General features: G+C 45.8%; 1 protein-coding gene across 1 annotated transcript in view; it reads right to left on the bottom strand.

Annotated features, from left to right (window-relative positions):
• LOC141091155 (apolipoprotein L3-like) overlaps positions 1-17005 on the bottom strand; it is an 80319-nt gene that overhangs the window by 27339 nt on the left and 35975 nt on the right. The window contains exons 2-3 of the mRNA XM_073576558.1: positions 284-344; positions 164-193 (exon numbers count right to left, since the gene is read on the bottom strand). Coding sequence (XP_073432659.1) covers positions 164-193; positions 284-286 — 33 coding nt within the window. The 5' untranslated portion in view covers positions 287-344. The remainder of the gene's footprint in view (positions 1-163; positions 194-283; positions 345-17005) is intronic.

Raw genomic sequence — 17005 nt, 5'->3', positions numbered from 1 at the left:
AAAATGTCTACAAGTATGTACTAGGGATAGTTGTAGGGATATTATATGCCACTGTACTGTACAGGTAACACATGCCATGTGTATGAGGCCTTTATCCATCAGAAACATAGAAAGTTGGTGTTTTAGTGAATTATAGAACTTTGGTAACAAAATTAGTCCTTACCAACTCCAGACTGTTTTTAAGTTCATCTGCCTATAACAAGAATAAAAATGTAAGTAAATGAGATTAAAAAATAATTATAGTGCACTAGGAGTTTCTCAGAAGAGAGCTTATTTTACTCACCATTTTAGGACTTTTTCTTCAACTGCAACAAAGAAAACTTAAATCTGTTTTCACAATTACACTGGAAGAAAGAAGTAGAAAATATGGCACGTCTTGTATTTGTTTTGTGCCTGAGCAAAACACACAACTTATATCAACGCTGTCATTTACAATCAGGTGTCGAAACGTGTGCCAACAAGTCACTCTGTAATGAACAGGGTTTTGTGAACTTAAAGAGGTTGTCCACTACCCAGACTCACGTACTAGTTTTACCATAAATGCTTAAAGGTAACCTGTCAGGTAACCCCGTGCCCCCACAACCAACAGCAGCAGTGTATACATAGCTAAATTCCCAGCCTACCAGTCTCTTTATTACATTACACACAGAAACAAACCGTTAGAAAAAGTATTTCTAAAGTCCGTTTATGAAATGTAAATGAGGGCTTTGACCAGTCTATGGTGCGTTAGTGTCCCTAGACTAGTCGGTCCACTTAGCATATTATCTCGTAATTGCCAATGTCATCGCCAGTTCTATACATACCTAGTAACCTGGCGCATACTGGTGGCTTCTTTCCATCACTGCATTGATCCCCTGAAGCCAAGTGTGTGCTTCCCAGCTTCAGAGAAGCGCACTGCGCATGATCGGTGAATAAATTTTAGGTAAGGTATTTAGCTATGTAGACACAACCTCTGGTGGTTTGGGGAGCATGGGGGACCTGACAAGTTACCTTTAAGGATAATGCCCCTGACGATCCCCATATACCTTCTCTGCCAAGTTTCATGTTGTTCTATGCCTTTCTGCCTTGGTTCATGTCCCTTGGTAGCAGTTCTGTTTCCATAGGAATCACTTCCTCTTCAAAATCCTCAACTCCCTTCTTACTATATTTCCCATAATTCATTGTGCTGGGCTACAAGCCAGCAGTGAGCACAGACCTGTAACTCCGCCTGAGTTATACCCAGGCCTAAGCACAATCTTCTGTACAGGACACTGCAGGGAATAGAAGTAATACACAAAGCACCATTACACTATCTCTCGCAATAAAGATTATTCCCTACTCCCCTCACTGACATGGATGATGAGATGAATCATTGGATGAATGAATGGCGCGATATCTGAATGTAAAATATCTCTACATTATTAGTATAATGAAGATAACTGCTTAAACTTCAACGCCATACACCAAAGACGACTGCTTAAAAGAAGCAATTTGATTAAATTGCTACCAATACCTGAAAATGTAAAAAGTACCTTGTAGGAAAATGATTATCACAGATTAAAAAATGGAAAAAAGGTTGCTAAATAGAACAAAATATAAATAACATACTAAGGTGAGAGATGAGAAGCAAATTGCCCTCACGATGTGTTATAAAAGTTCAGCCTGTGTCCATATCATGAGAGATCCGTAGTAGTTGTCTAGTGGATATTGTAAGAAGATTCATCCAGGCTTTCGTCTATGGTATTGCCTCTTATGGCGTTGTCTTCCTTATACTAATAATGTGGGGGCACTTTGCATGTTTTATACTGGTCATTGTTAAACTATTTTGGGGAGCACAGAACCATAATTTATCTCCAGAAGCAGCAGCAGTTTGTCAACATTGCATCTTGAGGTCTTTCATTGGGGTCACTGGTGTATTCACTCTACAGTGGCTTGGGAAAGTATTCACCCCCTTGGCATTTTTCGTGTTTCACTACCTCACAACCTGGAATTTCAATTTTTTTTTTGAGGGTTTGTATCAGTTCATGTAACCTTCTTTTGAGGTCCATGCCGTCAGACTCTACACCCCTTTCTCCATGCGAGTGGCGGTGGTGTATCGTCCTCCCGGCCACTCCCATCAGTTCCTGGATCATTTTGCCACTTGGCTTCCACATTTTCTCTCCTGTGACATCCCTACCCTCATCATGGGAGATTTCAACATCCCCATTGCTCTTCCCCTCTCACCATCTGCTACTCACCTTTTATCTCTAACCTCCTCATTTGGCCTTTCGCAGCTTACTAATTCTCCAACGCATGAAGACGGAAACTCCCTCGACTTGGTCTTCTCTCGGCTTTGTGCAGTGGATGATTTTGCAAACTCCCCTCTCCTGCTCTCTGACCACAATCTTCTTTCTTTCTCTATCAAGAACTGCCAGGCTGCTCAGGTCACCCCCACTGTCCATACTTATAGAAACATACAGGCCATTAACACCCAGAATCTTATGAAGAACTTGCAGTCTTCATTGGCCCCTATCTCCTCCCTCTCAGGTCCTGATTCTGTATTGAAGCATTACAATGAAACACTTCAAAGTGCCATGGATGAATTTGCACCCCCTATAAATAGAACACCACAACGCAGACAGCGACAACCCTGGCCCACGGTGCAAACACGTTTCCTGCAGTTGTGCTCCAGGTGCGCCGAACGTCTGTGGAGAAAATCCAATCTACACGAAGATTTCATCCATTATAAGTTAATGCTTAGAACATACAACACTGTCCTTCACCTCTCCAAACAAACCTATTTCAACACCCTCATCACCTCACTGCAAAATAACCCGAAAAATCTCTTTGACACTTTTCATTCTCTACTCAACCCAAGAGTACAGGCCCCAGCCACGGAGCTCCGAGCTGACGATCTGGCCAATTACTTCAAAGAAAAAATTGACCAGATTCGACAGGAAATTATCTCCCAATCACCTCATACCATGCACTGTCCTCCCTCCCCCACTGCATCTAGCTCACTCTCTGATTTTGAACCAGTCACAGAAGAAGTAAGCAGGATCCTGGCCCAACCACTTGCACCAGTGACCCATTTCCGTCACATCTCCTCCAGTCCCTTTCCCCTGCTGTCACCCCTCACCTAACTAAAATATTTAACCTCTCTCTCTTTTCTGGTATCTTTCCCTCCTCATTTAAGCATACCATCATACATCCACTACTTAAAAAAACCATCCCTCGACCAAAATTGTGCCGCTAACTATAGACCTGTGTTATGATTGAGTCACCGTAGGAGGCAAAAACAGAAATGCTAGCTAAGTCCAGAAAACCAGAGAAGTTGGCAGCTATCGGATTGCAGACCCCTGAACCTATCAACACAACTAGCAGTAGCCGTGGGGGGTTCCTACGATGCCCTAGACCCCTCGATCACAGCTGGAGAAATAGCTAGGCCTAAAGAAAGAAAGGGGAAAACTAAACTGCCCCAGAGCAGACCCCAAAGCAATAGGCAGCCCCCAACATATAATGACGGTGAAGCAAGATGAAAACACTAACACAGGCAGAAAGATAGACTGAGCAAAGACGGGGCCCAATCTAGCTAGATAGAAAAGGACAGGAAGGCTGCTGTATGCAATCCGTGAAAAACCCTATGAAAATAAGAGCCAACCGACTGACAGTGAAAAAGGCCCTGAAGACGCTAGGCTTCAAAAAGCTATGTCAGTACTCAGGAATATTCTGAAGACAGAGCTACAGGCAAAAGGAGATTCAGCTCACCCCAGCAGGGAATGGCAGAATTCAGAAAAGCAAGGAAAACAAAAACAAAACACTAATGCAAACAGGCAAAGCAGAAAAACTTAGCTTAGAGGAGCAGGAATCAGACTGGTGTCCTAGAAGTCCACAGAGAAATCACCCGCAGGGCAGAAGGGGGTCGGCAGCCTTATATCCAGTCCGTGACGCCACTCAGCCAGACATCCTCATCAGGTTCAGGTGCCTAATAATCAGGCTCATTACCTTCCTTCACCAGAATAGGGAGTTCACCAGACCTCAGTGACGAAGGGGAAAATGAACTCACAACAGTACCTCCCCCTTGAGGAGGGGTCACCGAACCCTCAACCACGCCACCAGGGCGATCAGGGTGAGCCCGATGAAAGGCACGCACCAATCTTTTGGCATGAATATCAGAGGCAGAGACCCAGGAATTATCCTCCTGACCATAACCCTGCCACTTAACCAAATACTGGAGTCTCCGTCTAGCCAGACGGGAATCCAGTATTTTCTCTACCTCATATTCCATGTTACCTTCAACCAATACAGGGTCCGGAGGTGCCACCCCAGGAACAACTGGTTCAACAAACCTCTTCAACAAGGACTTATGGAACACATTATGGATTTTAAATGTGACAGGAAGAGCCAAACGGAAAGAGACCGGATTAATAATCTCCAAAATCTTGTAAGGTCCAATAAATTTAGGCTTAAACTTAGGAGAAGCCACCTTCATAGCAATATTTTTTTGATGATAACCACACCATATCACCAATCTTAAACTGGGGACCAATGGTCCTATGTCGATTGGAAAACCGCTGGGCCTTTTCCTGGGAGAGAGATAACTTATCCACCACTTGGTCCCAGATCTGGTGCATTCTCTCCACCACAGTGTCAACACCTGGGCAGGCAGAAGGCTCCACCTGCCCTGAAGAAAATCGAGGATGAAACCCAAAGTTACAAAAAAAGGTGACATCAAAGTGGCAGAACTAGCTCTATTATTTAAAGCAAATTCGGCCAAGGGAAAAAATGAAACCCAATCATCCTGATCAGCGGAAATAAAACATCTCAAATACGACTCCAAGGTCTGGTTTGTTCTCTCTGTCTGCCCATTGGTCTGAGGGTGAAAAGCAGAGGAGAAGGACAACTGAATTCCCAGCTTGGAACAGAAAGTCCTCCAAAATCTAGACACAAACTGAACTCCTCTGTCAGATACAATGTTCTCAGGAATCCCGTGTAAGCGAACCACCTGTTGCAAAAACAGGGGCACCAACTCAGAGGAAGATGGCAACTTAGGGAGTGGTACAAGATGAACCATCTTAGAGAACCTATCACAAATCACCCAAATAACAGTCATTCTTTGAGAGACCGGCATATCAGAGATGAAATCCATTGAAATATGGGTCCATGGCCTCCTGGGGACAGGCAAAGGCATCAACAACCCACTAGAACGAGAACAAGATTTAGACCGGGAGCAAGTCCCACAGGACTGCACAAAATTCCTGACATCATGAGACAAGGTGGACCACCAAAAAGAGCGACTCACCAGATCTCTAGTACCAAAAATACCTGGATGACCAGCCAATGCAGAGCAATGAACTTCAGACATCACTCTCTTCTTCCACTGGTCAGGAACATACAACTTTCCACTGGGACAACGCTCAGGTTTGTCCTCCTGGAACTCTTGCAGAGCAAGTCTCAAATCGGGCGAGATGGCAGAAAGAACTACCCCTTCGCCTAAGATGGTAGCAGGCTTGGTCACCACAGGAGAATCAGCAAAGAAACTCCTAGAGAGGGCGTCTGCCTTGACATTCTTAGTTCCAGGAAGAAAAGAGACCACAAAATCAAAACGTGTAAAAAACAAGGACCACCTAGCTTGTCTAGGGTTCAATCATTTAGCCGACTCTAGATAAATCAAATTCTTGTGGTCAGTGAGGACCACAACTTAATGTTTAGCTCCCTCCAACCAATGTCTCCACTCCTCAAATGCCCATTTCATGGCCAACAGTTCCCGATTCCCCACATCATAGTTACGTTCAGATGGAGAGAACTTTCAGGAAAAGAAAGCACAGGGATTCATTTTAGCTGTTACAGGATCCTTTTGGGACAAAACAGCTCCTGCACCAATCTCAGAAGCATCCACCTCTACCTGGAACGGGAGTGAGACATCAGGTTGCCGCAAAACCGGGGCGGAGGTAAATCTTCGCTTCAGCTCCTGAAAGGAAGCAACAGCCTCCGTAGGAGGCAAAAACAGAAATGCTAGCTAAGTCCAGAAAACCAGAGAAGTTGGCAGCTATCGGATTGCAGACCCCTGAACCTATCAACACAACTAGCAGTAGCCGTGGGGGGTTCCTACGATGCCCTAGACCCCTCAATCACAGCCGGAGAAATAGCTAGGCCTAAAGAAAGAAAGGGGAAAACTAAACTGCCCCAGAGCAGACCCCAAAGCAATAGGCAGCCCCCAACATATAATGACGGTGAAGCAAGATGAAAACACTAACACAGGCAGAAAGATAGACTGAGCAAAGACGGGGCCCAATCTAGCTAGATAGAAAAGGACAGGAGGGCTGCTGTCTGCAATCCGTGAAAAACCCTATGAAAATAAGAGCCAACCGACTGACAGTGAAAAAGGCCCTGAAGACGCTAGGCTTCAAAAAAGCTATGTCAGTACTCAGGAATATTCTGAAGACAGAGCTACAGGCAAAAGGAGATTCAGCTCACCCCAGCAGGGAATGGCAGAATCCAGAAAAGCAAGGAAAACAAAAACAAAATACTAATGCAAACAGGCAAAGCAGAAAAACTTAGCTTAGAGGAGCAGGAATCAGACTGGTGTCCTAGAAGTCCACAGAGAAATCACCCGCAGGGCAGAAGGGCGTCGGCAGCCTTATATCCAGTCCGTGACTCCACTCAGCCAGTCATCCTCATCAGGTTCAGGTGCCTGATAATCAGGCTCATTACCTTCCTTCACCAGAATAGGGAGTTCACCAGACCTCAGTGACGAAGGGGAAAATGAACTCACAACAGACCTGTCTCTAATCTTCCCTTCATCTCTAAACTCCTGGAACGCCTGGTCCACTCCCGTCTTATCCGCTATCTCTTTGATAACTCTCTTCTCGACCCTCTCCAATCCGGTTTCCGCTCTTTACACTCTACTGAAACTGCCCTCACTAAAGTCTATAATAATCTACTAACAGGTAAATCAAATGGTCATTACTCCATGCTAATTCTCTTGGATCTCTCTGCAGCATTCGACACTGTGGATCATCAGCTCCTCCTCACTATGCTCCGTTCCATTGGCCTCAAGGACACCGTTCTCTCATGGTTCTCCTCCTATCTCTCTGACCGCTCCTTTACTGTATCTTTTGCCGGTTCCTCCTCTCACCTTCCCCTTACTGTTGGGGTTCCTCAAGGATCGGTTCTAGGCCCCCTCCTCTTATCCTTGTACACTGCCCCTATTGGTCAAACAATCAGTAGATTTGGTTTCCAGTACTGTCTCTATGCTGATGACACCCAACTATACGCTTCTTCTCCTGACATCACGCCAGCCTTTCTAGAAAACACCGGCGATTGTCTAAACGCTGTGTCTAATATCATGTCCTCACTATATCTGAAACTGAACCTGTCAAAGACTGAACTTCTGGTTTTTCCTCCCTCTACTAATGTACCTATAACCGACATTGCCACTTCTGTGTGTGGTTCCACTATTACTCCCCAGCAACAGGCCCGCTGTCTTGGGGTCATACTTGATTCCAAGCTTTCCTTTGCCCCCCACATTTGATCACTGGCTCGCTCTTGTCGTCTGCACCTCAAAAACATTTCTAGAATTCGACCTTTTCTTACTTTTGACTCTGCAAAAACTCTTGCTGTTTCTCTTATTCATTCTCGTCTCGACTATTGTAACTCTCTTCTAATCGGTCTCCCTCTTACCAAACTTTCCCCTCTCCAATCTGTCTTGAATGCTGCAGCCAGGATCATATTCCTCACCAATCGTTACACCGATGCCTCTACCTTGTGCCAGTCATTACACTGGCTACCCATCCACACCAGAATTCAGCATAAACTTATTACCCTAACCCATAAAGCTCTCCATGGCTCAGCACCGCCCTACATCTCCTCCCTTGTTTCAGTATACCACCCTACCCGCGCCCTCCGTTCTGCTGATGACCTGAGGTTAGCATCCTCAATAGTCAGAACCTCCCACTCCCGTCTCCAAGACTTTACACGTGCTGCACCAATTCTTTGGAATGCACTTCCCAGGTCAATACGATTAGTCCCCAATCCCCACAATTTTAAGCGTGCCCTGAAAACCCATTTAAACAGACTAGCCTATCACCTCAACACATTAACCTTATCTATCCCTGTGTGGCACAGCGAAAAGTTTTACCATAACCACATTCCCCGCATCATTTTCCCTCACGCTTTATGCATCCATTAGCCCTCTGTGTTTGTACTGTTACACACTTAACATTATGGCTGGTCCATACAATCAGGGCAACTGTTACCACCCACCTTTCGTGTCTACCTCTTTCCTCATAGACTGTAAGCTTGTGAGCAGGGCCCTCATTCCTCTTGGTATGTTATGACCTATGTGATTGTTATGCTGTAATGTCTATTGTCTGTACAAATCCCCTCTGAAATGTAAAGTGCTGCGGAATATGTCAGTGTTATAGAAATAACATTTATTATTATTATTATCATGTAAAGAACATGCCTACAACTGTGAACATTTGGTTTTCTTGTGAAGCAAGCAACAAATATGACAAAATAACTGCCTCTTCAGAGAGGAAGAGGACTAGAACTCTAGTGCCACTTATTGGAAGTAGCAATCCTAAAAGACAATGTGGACCTTTTCAAATTTTTTTTTTGTACCCCAACCCTGACTTGTTCTTCTCAACAACTTTGTCGCTGACTTGTTTGGAGATCTCCTTGGTCTTCACGGTGGTGTTGGTTAGTGTTGCCTCTTGTTAATGGTGTTGCAGTCTCTATGGCCTTTCAGAAAAGGTAAAGTGTATATACTGACAGACATGTGACACTTAGATTACACACAGGGGGACTTCCTGTCACTAAGCATGGGACTTATGAAGGTAATTGCTTGCACGAGAAATTTTTAGGGGCTTCATAGCAAAAGGGGTGAATACATATCCATGTACCAATTTTTAGTTATGTGATCCCATAAACTCAATTTCCGCCTATATTTTTCTCACTTCACTTCATGAACTTAAACTATTTATTGCTGATGCATCACACACAAATTGGATTATAAAAATATTTAAACACTGATTGTACTGTAACAAAAAAGGGAAAAAGCCACGGGGGTGAATAGTTTTGCAAGCCACTGTATTTATTTGCAGCAGATCTGAATGTATTAACATTATAAAGGGAATACAGCAGGGTGTACATGTATATAAACCCTGCTGTACAGATACAGATAGGGGAGAGAGAGTTGGGTCTGCTGGGAGAGCTGTCAGCAGTCTCATACTGAGAGAGCTCTGCTGAATGCAGCCCCACATTCTCATGTGCCAACCCCTGCTTACTGGTGCAGGAAGTCCCGCTCACCCCATCAGTTTATACAGCCCAGAAGTGAGGGAGAAAGTAATGTAACATCACAGGAAGTCAGGAAATTGTCAGCCAGCGACCATGTGACCAGAGGAAAAGCGCGGATTAGATCAGGATTTGACAAAGCATAATATTTAGTGAAGAGCTTGTCTATGACAGTGCCTGAAAAGCACATGTAAAGTAGTGGACAACTCCTTTAAATGTTAACTTTGTTATTTTGTAACACTAATTCAATACTATTAAAACTCTGAGAATAATACTAACACAATTCTGGGAATGAGGGGTCCAGAATGGTGGGGTGGGACTAGTAGTGTCCTGGATGCAGTTAGATAAATGACTGTGAATGAAAACATCTGCTGCTTTCTTCTCTTAGTGACATAGTATGTAGTGTTGAGCGGACTGATATGAGGAGGAACACGTTCAAGTTGTAACTCCTGAAATTTACGGTTTCACACAAAGTCGAAAATTTTCAGATTCGATTCATGTTTTCAGAAAAAAAATTACTTGCCCGGCACCATTTCGCAGCCTGGTGGATCGTCAGATAGTGGGCTAATGTCATTTTCAGGTCAGCGGTTCCCAGTAGAGAGCCGTTTGTATAGCTGAATAATTTTCCATCTCCAGAGTCATTGGGCAAGTCTCTTTCTTCTGTACAGTAGAGTATAAGCTCTTATGGTCAGCAGGGTCCTCGCTCTCTCTCACCGGTAAAGTATAAGCTCTTATGGTCAGCCGGGTCCTCTCTCTCTCACAGGTAAAGAATAAGCTCTTATAGTCACCAGGGTCCTCTCTCTCTCTCGCCGGTAAAGTATAAACTCTTATGGTAAGCTGGGCCCTCTCTCTCTCACCAGTAAAGTATAAGCTCTTATGGTCAGCTGGGTCTTCTCTCTCTCACGGGTAAAGTATAAGTTCTAATGGTTAGCGGGCTCCTCTCAATTTCTCATCGGTAAAGTATAAGCTCTTATGTAGGGATGAACGAGCATAATCGTGGGTATTCGGTACTCGGCGAGTAATGAAGTACTCGCGGTACTCGGAACATAGCAAGTATTTCACTACTTGCCTCGCACTATTCGGTTCTCCCGCCTGGCAGTTGCCTATCACAGTAATGCCGCAGCCTTCTTGGTTATGGACGGCATTACTATGATTGGCAGGCCGCCCAGCGTCATACATAAGTCATAGCCTATGAGTCATAGCCTGGCTCTACGTAAGACCTGCAGACGCCATTTTCTGCACATTGCATGCAGAACACAGCTAGTGTACGGAGAGTGTGAGTAGCTGCTAGGGAGAGTTGTGTTTTTTTGTGGAAATCATCCAGAAATCCTCTGTAAAACCCAAAAGCTCTTTTCAGAGCTGAAAGTATAAGGTCAGGGACTGAGTAGTGATAGTTTTCCGAGCTATTTTTTGGGTCTCATTTACCCCTGCAGGGCACTTTTTTTGTGCTGTTGCGGTGCTGCTGTGTTCACAGCGAATAGGATGCATGGTACTGCACAACTGACACGCAGCCAGCACTGCTGTCTTAAACCTCAGGGCAATTTTTTAGTGGCAGCACCGCTGTCTTGTGTGGTTACTGCGGTGCGTAATCTCGCCTTAAACCTCAGGGCAATTTTTTTTGGCAGCACCGCTGTCTTGTGTGGTTACTGGGGTGCGTAATCTTGCTTTAAACCTCAGGGCAATACTTTTGTGCTGTTGTGGTGCTGTTTGTAAAACACAAAGCAGTACTAGGCTGTAGTGCTACCTTCCACAAAGCACTAACTGCTCCTTGTTCCCCAGTATCTGCATCTGAACATCTGCAACTATGGCAGAAAAATCCAAAGTTCCTAAAAAGGCTGTTGTGAAGGGACGTGGACGTGGGGTTATCATTTGTGCCCAGCAATGCACAGAGTGTGGGAAACCGAAGAAGGTTGATGCATCTAGGTTCTTGGTGAAATTTCCCGGTCTGGAGCGTAAACTGGTCTGGAAGCTAGAAGAACAAGAGAAGATACTGTCTTGGATGGCTGATAAAGCCTCAACGAAAATTTCTAGCAGCAGTGGTACCCAATCATCCATGACAAAACAGTCTCCTGTCCATACAGAGAACGCTGGGTCATCCTATTCTCAACCTGTTCCTAGTTCATCACCCTGTCAGGAGTAACAGGAAACATTTGACCCCAACCTTGGCCACTCCGAAGATCTGTTTGGTCCATTTCCTTTTGTTGCCTCTGGCCTCTCACCGTGCGACATTGAAGAGGAACGTGAGGCAGTATCATCTGTTGATGATGGTCAAATATTTGAAACCCCACGGCCAGAAGAAAGCCACTTTCATCCACGTGATATACTGGGTAAAGAGGTGGAGGCTGATGATGATGACACACAGTTGTCATCTGGCCAGTCGTCAATATCAACATGGCAGGAGGATGACATGGATGATGAGGTGGTCGATGATGAGACCACCGATCCGACCTGGACAGTTGGCACGCATAGCCAGCATGGCAGCACAGAGGAAGAAGATGGATACATAGCACCAACAAAGGCACCAAGGGCTACAGGTTTGAGCAGAGTGCGAAGTGTGTCAACTGTTGCCAAGAGCAATCCCTCTGTGGCCCAATTCAAGGCAAGGGTGCGTTCAGCCACTGTCTGGAAATGTTTTTCCGATAGTCCTTCTGAACCAAATGTTGTTATCTGTAGCATATGCCATACGAAGCTGAGCAGAGGCCAGGGCAAAGGCAACCACCAGTATGCGGAAACACATGGCAGCCAAGTACTCTAGTCGGTCGGCTGAACAACAGAGTAACAAATCGGTGTCTGCGGGTCAAACCACAGCCATGTCGCCTGTGATACATCCTTCCCAATCTGCTGGGCAGGAAGCAGGTGATCATCATACCTCTTGCTCACAAGCTACGGTTGCACAAACTCAGGACACAACAAGCTTAACCACTTGTTTGTCCCAGGAAAGCGTCCAATTGTCCGTGCCCCAGATGTATGAAAGGAGGAGTAAATACCAAGTCACGCACCCATAAGCACAAATACTGAACATGCACATTGCCAAGTTGCTAGCCGTGGAGATGTTGCCGTTTAGGTTTGTAGGGACACAGTCTTTCCGTGATCTGTTGACTGTGGCTGCCCCACGATACTCAGTTCCCAGCCAGCACTATTTTTCCCTGTGTGCTGTCCCCGCGTTACACCAGCACGTCTTAAACAATCTAAAGTGTGCTCTCACCAACGCCGTAACCGGGAAGGTCCACCTTACAACAGACACGTGGACAAGTACAGGGACGATACATATCTGTCACGGCACACTAGCTCAACCTGGTGGAGGGTGGGACAAAGTCTCAAATTGGACCATCACATATCCTACCCACGCCACGAATAGCGGGCCCAACCTCAGTCAGGGTTTCCGCCTCATCATATACTTCCTGTCTCCCCTCTTCCTCCTCCGCTTCGTCATCATGCTGAATTACCCTCCACATCACTCCCAAGTTGGGAGCTGTGCAGCAGCGCATTGGCAAAGTGGCAACATGCTCTGCTGAAGCTGATCTGCTTAGGTGAAACACCACACACTGCAGCATAGCTGTGGCAAGGACTAAAACAACAGACCAATCAGTGGCTCTCCCCACTGCAACTCCAACCCGATCTGGTTGTCTGCAACAATGGGTGTAACCTGGTGGCAGCTTTAAAGCTCGGGAAGCTGGTTCATGTGCCATGCATGGCTCACGTGCTGAACCTAGTGGTGCAGAAATTTATAAAAACATACCCTGACTTGTCGTACCTACTTGAGAAGGTGCGCCGTACTTGCGCCCATTTCCGCCATTCCTCAACCTCTGTTGCAACCTGCCAACATGATGGAAACATATCATATGTTGGCAAGGATAGGTGAGCAGCAGAGGGCACTTGCTGAATACCAGCTTAAACATGCCCGTCACACTGAGACTCAGCCAAGGCACATAACTGTCGAGTGTGTGTGGATCGCTGATATTTGTGAGGTGCTTGATAACTTTGAGTACTGCACCAAGCTTGTGAGCGGTGATCAGGCTATTAACAGCATAACCATCCCTATGGTATGTCTGCTGAAAAAAATTGCTGCAGAATCAAAAAATGGAATCTTTGCGTGCCCAGCAGCTAGGTATGGAGCAAGATTTCACAATGGGTGATCCTACCCAGCCCAGCCAATATCATCAGGTAAGATTGGCGGATGAAGATGACGATGAAAACGAGGAAGAGGACTTATTTTTCAGTGGTACCGAGGGGACACTTCATGCTACAGAGGGGAATCCCAACCCCAGCTTCATATCTGTCCAGCATGGGTGGGCTGGAGAGGAGGAGGTGGAGGAGGAGAGTCAGTGAGAGGAGAGGATGGGTATTGTTCCTCCTTCTGGGGTCACAGAAGATTTGCCTCTTTGCAGCTTGGCACACATGGCACACTTCATATCTGATTGTCTGTGCCAAGACCCTCGCGTAATCCACATTTTCAAAAGCGACCAATACTGGTTGGCCACCTTTCTAGACCGACGGTACAAAGACAAATTTTCTTCGCTACTGTTGTAGTCACCAAGGGGTTTCACAATGGAATCCTTCAAGAGGGCTGTTGTCGAACATTTGATGGCAACAGCACCCTCAGACACTGCTGCTAGCAGAGGTATCAGCTCTGTGCAACAGCATGCATTAAAGGGGAGAGACACGCCAAGCAAGTCCAAAAGAGGTGGTGGTAAAATGTCCACAAACTGGGCCATCTTCAATAAACGGCTCATCACCAAGGACTAGCTGGAACAGTAACAATGTCAAGGAGGGAGAAGTTGAACAAGATGGTCAACGACTATCTAAGTGACCATACCTGCGTCCTTCCTGACGCTTCTGTTCTGTTTAATTACTGGGTATCCAAGCTGCATAGTTGGCCAGACCTCTCCTTATATGCCTTGGAGGTGCTGGCCTGCCCTGCTGCTAGTGTGATGTCAGAGTGTGTTTTCAGTGCCGCTGGGGCAATCATCACAGATAAACGCACACGGCTGACTACAGACAATGCAGACAGGCTGACTGTGATAAAATTTAACAAGGACTGGATTTCGCAACAGAATTTAAGCCCTCCAGATGACAGTATCCCAACCTAAAGTCATCCAAAACGTTATTTTTTTGCAATTGGTGATCACGTCCATCCCTTCCCATACAAGCCCCTTTTCTTCTTCTTACACGTTTTCAAATCCGGCTTCTGCCACATGTACCTCATGGTCAATAAGGTAAAAACAATGTTACGTTAATTAATATTTCCCATCGGAGGCACTTGTGATGAGAGTGAGACCCTTCTTCCTTCATCAACCATGGTATCATGCCCCTTGGGCTAATTTTTGGAGACACTATGGCTATGCCAGGACACTTGGCACGGCCACCTCTATGCTAGTAGTCCTAGCTTCATCATAATTGTTTGGCCCTTCAGACCTGCCTTGCTTCCTTCATCAACTATAATACAGCCCCTTGGGCTAATTTTTGGAGACATTATATCTATGCCTGCACATTGGGCACTGGAACTACCATGCTAGTAGTCTACTTTGATAATTGTCTGGCTCTTGAGGCCTCCTTCCTGCATCAACCATGAGACAGTCCCTTGGGCTAATTTTTGGAGATGTCTATGCCTGCACTTGAACTACCATGCTAGTAGTCTACTTTCATAATTGTCTTGCTCTTGAGGCCTCCTTCCTGCGTCAACCATGAGACAGCCCCTAGGGCTAATGTTTCAAAGACACTATGTCTATGCCTACACATTGGGCAGTGGCACAACAAGGAGAGTAGTCCAAGCTTTATAATTGTGAATCCCTTGTGATGATGATGATGGGTGGCTTCTTCCTGCTTTAACCATCACACAGTACCTAGGGCAGATCACTCTCCTTACACCACTTACACACTTAGCTGTCAGAAGATCGCCTCCATCATCACTCACTCTTACGGCACTTCTGATATATCACTGGCACTGCGTAAGTGGCATACGCGTCCCGCTCTGCCGGAAAAAAATGACCGAACTTCAAATAGTGTTTGTACATTCTAGTGAAACAGTGGTGTAAAACCACTTGTGCAGCCCCTGACCAGGTGCCCCCATGTTATATACATTTGTTTACAGCATACAGTTTTTTTTAACATTTTTTTAGCCTTTTCCTCAGCCCCCAGACCACTTTGTAAGGTGCAGCAGACAATTACTCGCATTTTCCATTGACTATCATTGGACTCGCTACTCGTACCAAATACGCGAGTATTACGGTATACTCGGTATGAGTATAGCGAGTCCGAATACTTCACTACTCGCTCTTCCCTACTCTTATGGTAAGCAGGGTCCTCTCTCTCTCTTGCCAGTAAAGTATAAGCTCTTATAGTTAACAGGGTCCTCTCTTTCTCGCCGGTGAAGTATAACCTCTTATGGTGAGCGGGCTCCTTTCTCTTTCTTGTCGGTAAAGTATAAGCTCTTATGGTCAGCAGGGTCCTCTCTCTCTCTCTCGCTGGTAAAGAGTAAGATCTTATGGTCACCAGGCTCCTCTCTCTCTCTTGCCGGTAAAGTATAAGCGCTTATGGTCAGCAGGGTCCTCTCTCTCTCTCGCTGGTAAAGAGTAATATATTATGGTCAGCAGGCTCCTCTCTCTCTCTCGCTGGTAAGGTATAAGCTCTTATGGTCAGCAGGGTCCTCTCTCTCACTGGTAAAGAGTAAGATCTTATGGTCAGCAGGCTCCTCTCTCTTTCTCGCTGGTAAGGTATAAGCTCTTATGGTCAGCGGGCTCCTCTCTCTTGCCAGTAAAGTGTAAGCTCTTATGGTCAGCAGGCTCCTCTCTCTCTCTTGCCGGTAAAGTGTAAGCTCTTATGGTCAGCAGGGTCCTCTCTCTCGTAAAGTGTAAGCTCTTATGGTCAGCAGGCTCCTCTCTCTCTCTTGCCGGTAAAGTGTAAGCTCTTATGGTCAGTGGGCTCCTCTCTCTCGCTGGTAAAGTGTAAGCTCTTATGGTCAGCAGGCTCCTCTCTCTCTTGCCGGTAAAGTGTAAGCTCTTATGGTCAATGGGCTCCTCTCTCTCGCCGTTAACGCGTAAGCTCTTATGGTCAGCAGGCTCATCTCTCTCTATTTCGCTGGTAAAGTGTAAGATCTTATGGTCAGCAGGGTCCTCTCTCTCTCTCGCTGGTAAAGTGTAAGCTCCTATGGTCAGCAGGCTCCTCTCTCTCTCTCGCCGGTAAAGTGTAAGCTCTTATGGTCATTGGGCTCCTCTCTCTCTCTCTCGCTGGTAAAGTGTAATATATTATGGTCAGCAGGCTCCTCTCTCTCTCTTGCTGGTAAAGTGTAAGCTCTTATGGTCAGCAGGGTCCTCTCTCTCACTGGTAAAGAGTAAGATCTTATGGTCAGCAGGCTCCTCTCTCTCTCTCACTGGTAAAGTATAAGCTCTTATGGTCAGCGGGCTCCTCTCTTTCTCTTGCCGGTAAAGTGTAAGCTCTTATGGTCATTGGGCTCCTCTCTCTCTCTCGCTGGTAAAGTGTAATATATCATGGTCAGCAGGCTCCTCTCTCTCTCTTGCCGATAAAGTGTAAGCTCTTATGGTCATTGGGCTCCTCTCTCTCTCGCTAGTAAAGTGTAAGCTCTTACGGTCAGCAGGCTCCTCTCTCTTGCAGGTAAACTGTAAGCTCTTATGGTCAGCGGGCTCCTCTCTCTCGCCGTTAAAGCGTAAGCTCTTATGGTCAGCAGGCTCATCTCACTCTATTTCGCTGGTAAAGTGTAAGATCTTATGGTCAGCAGGGTCCTCTCTCGCTG

This window comes from Dendrobates tinctorius, unplaced genomic scaffold (assembly GCF_039654945.1).
Source record: "Dendrobates tinctorius isolate UK_male_01 unplaced genomic scaffold, ASM3965494v1 ptg000049l, whole genome shotgun sequence".
In the NCBI taxonomy this organism is placed as follows: Eukaryota; Metazoa; Chordata; class Amphibia; order Anura; family Dendrobatidae; genus Dendrobates; species Dendrobates tinctorius.
This window is presented reverse-complemented; position numbering and strand designations above follow the sequence as displayed.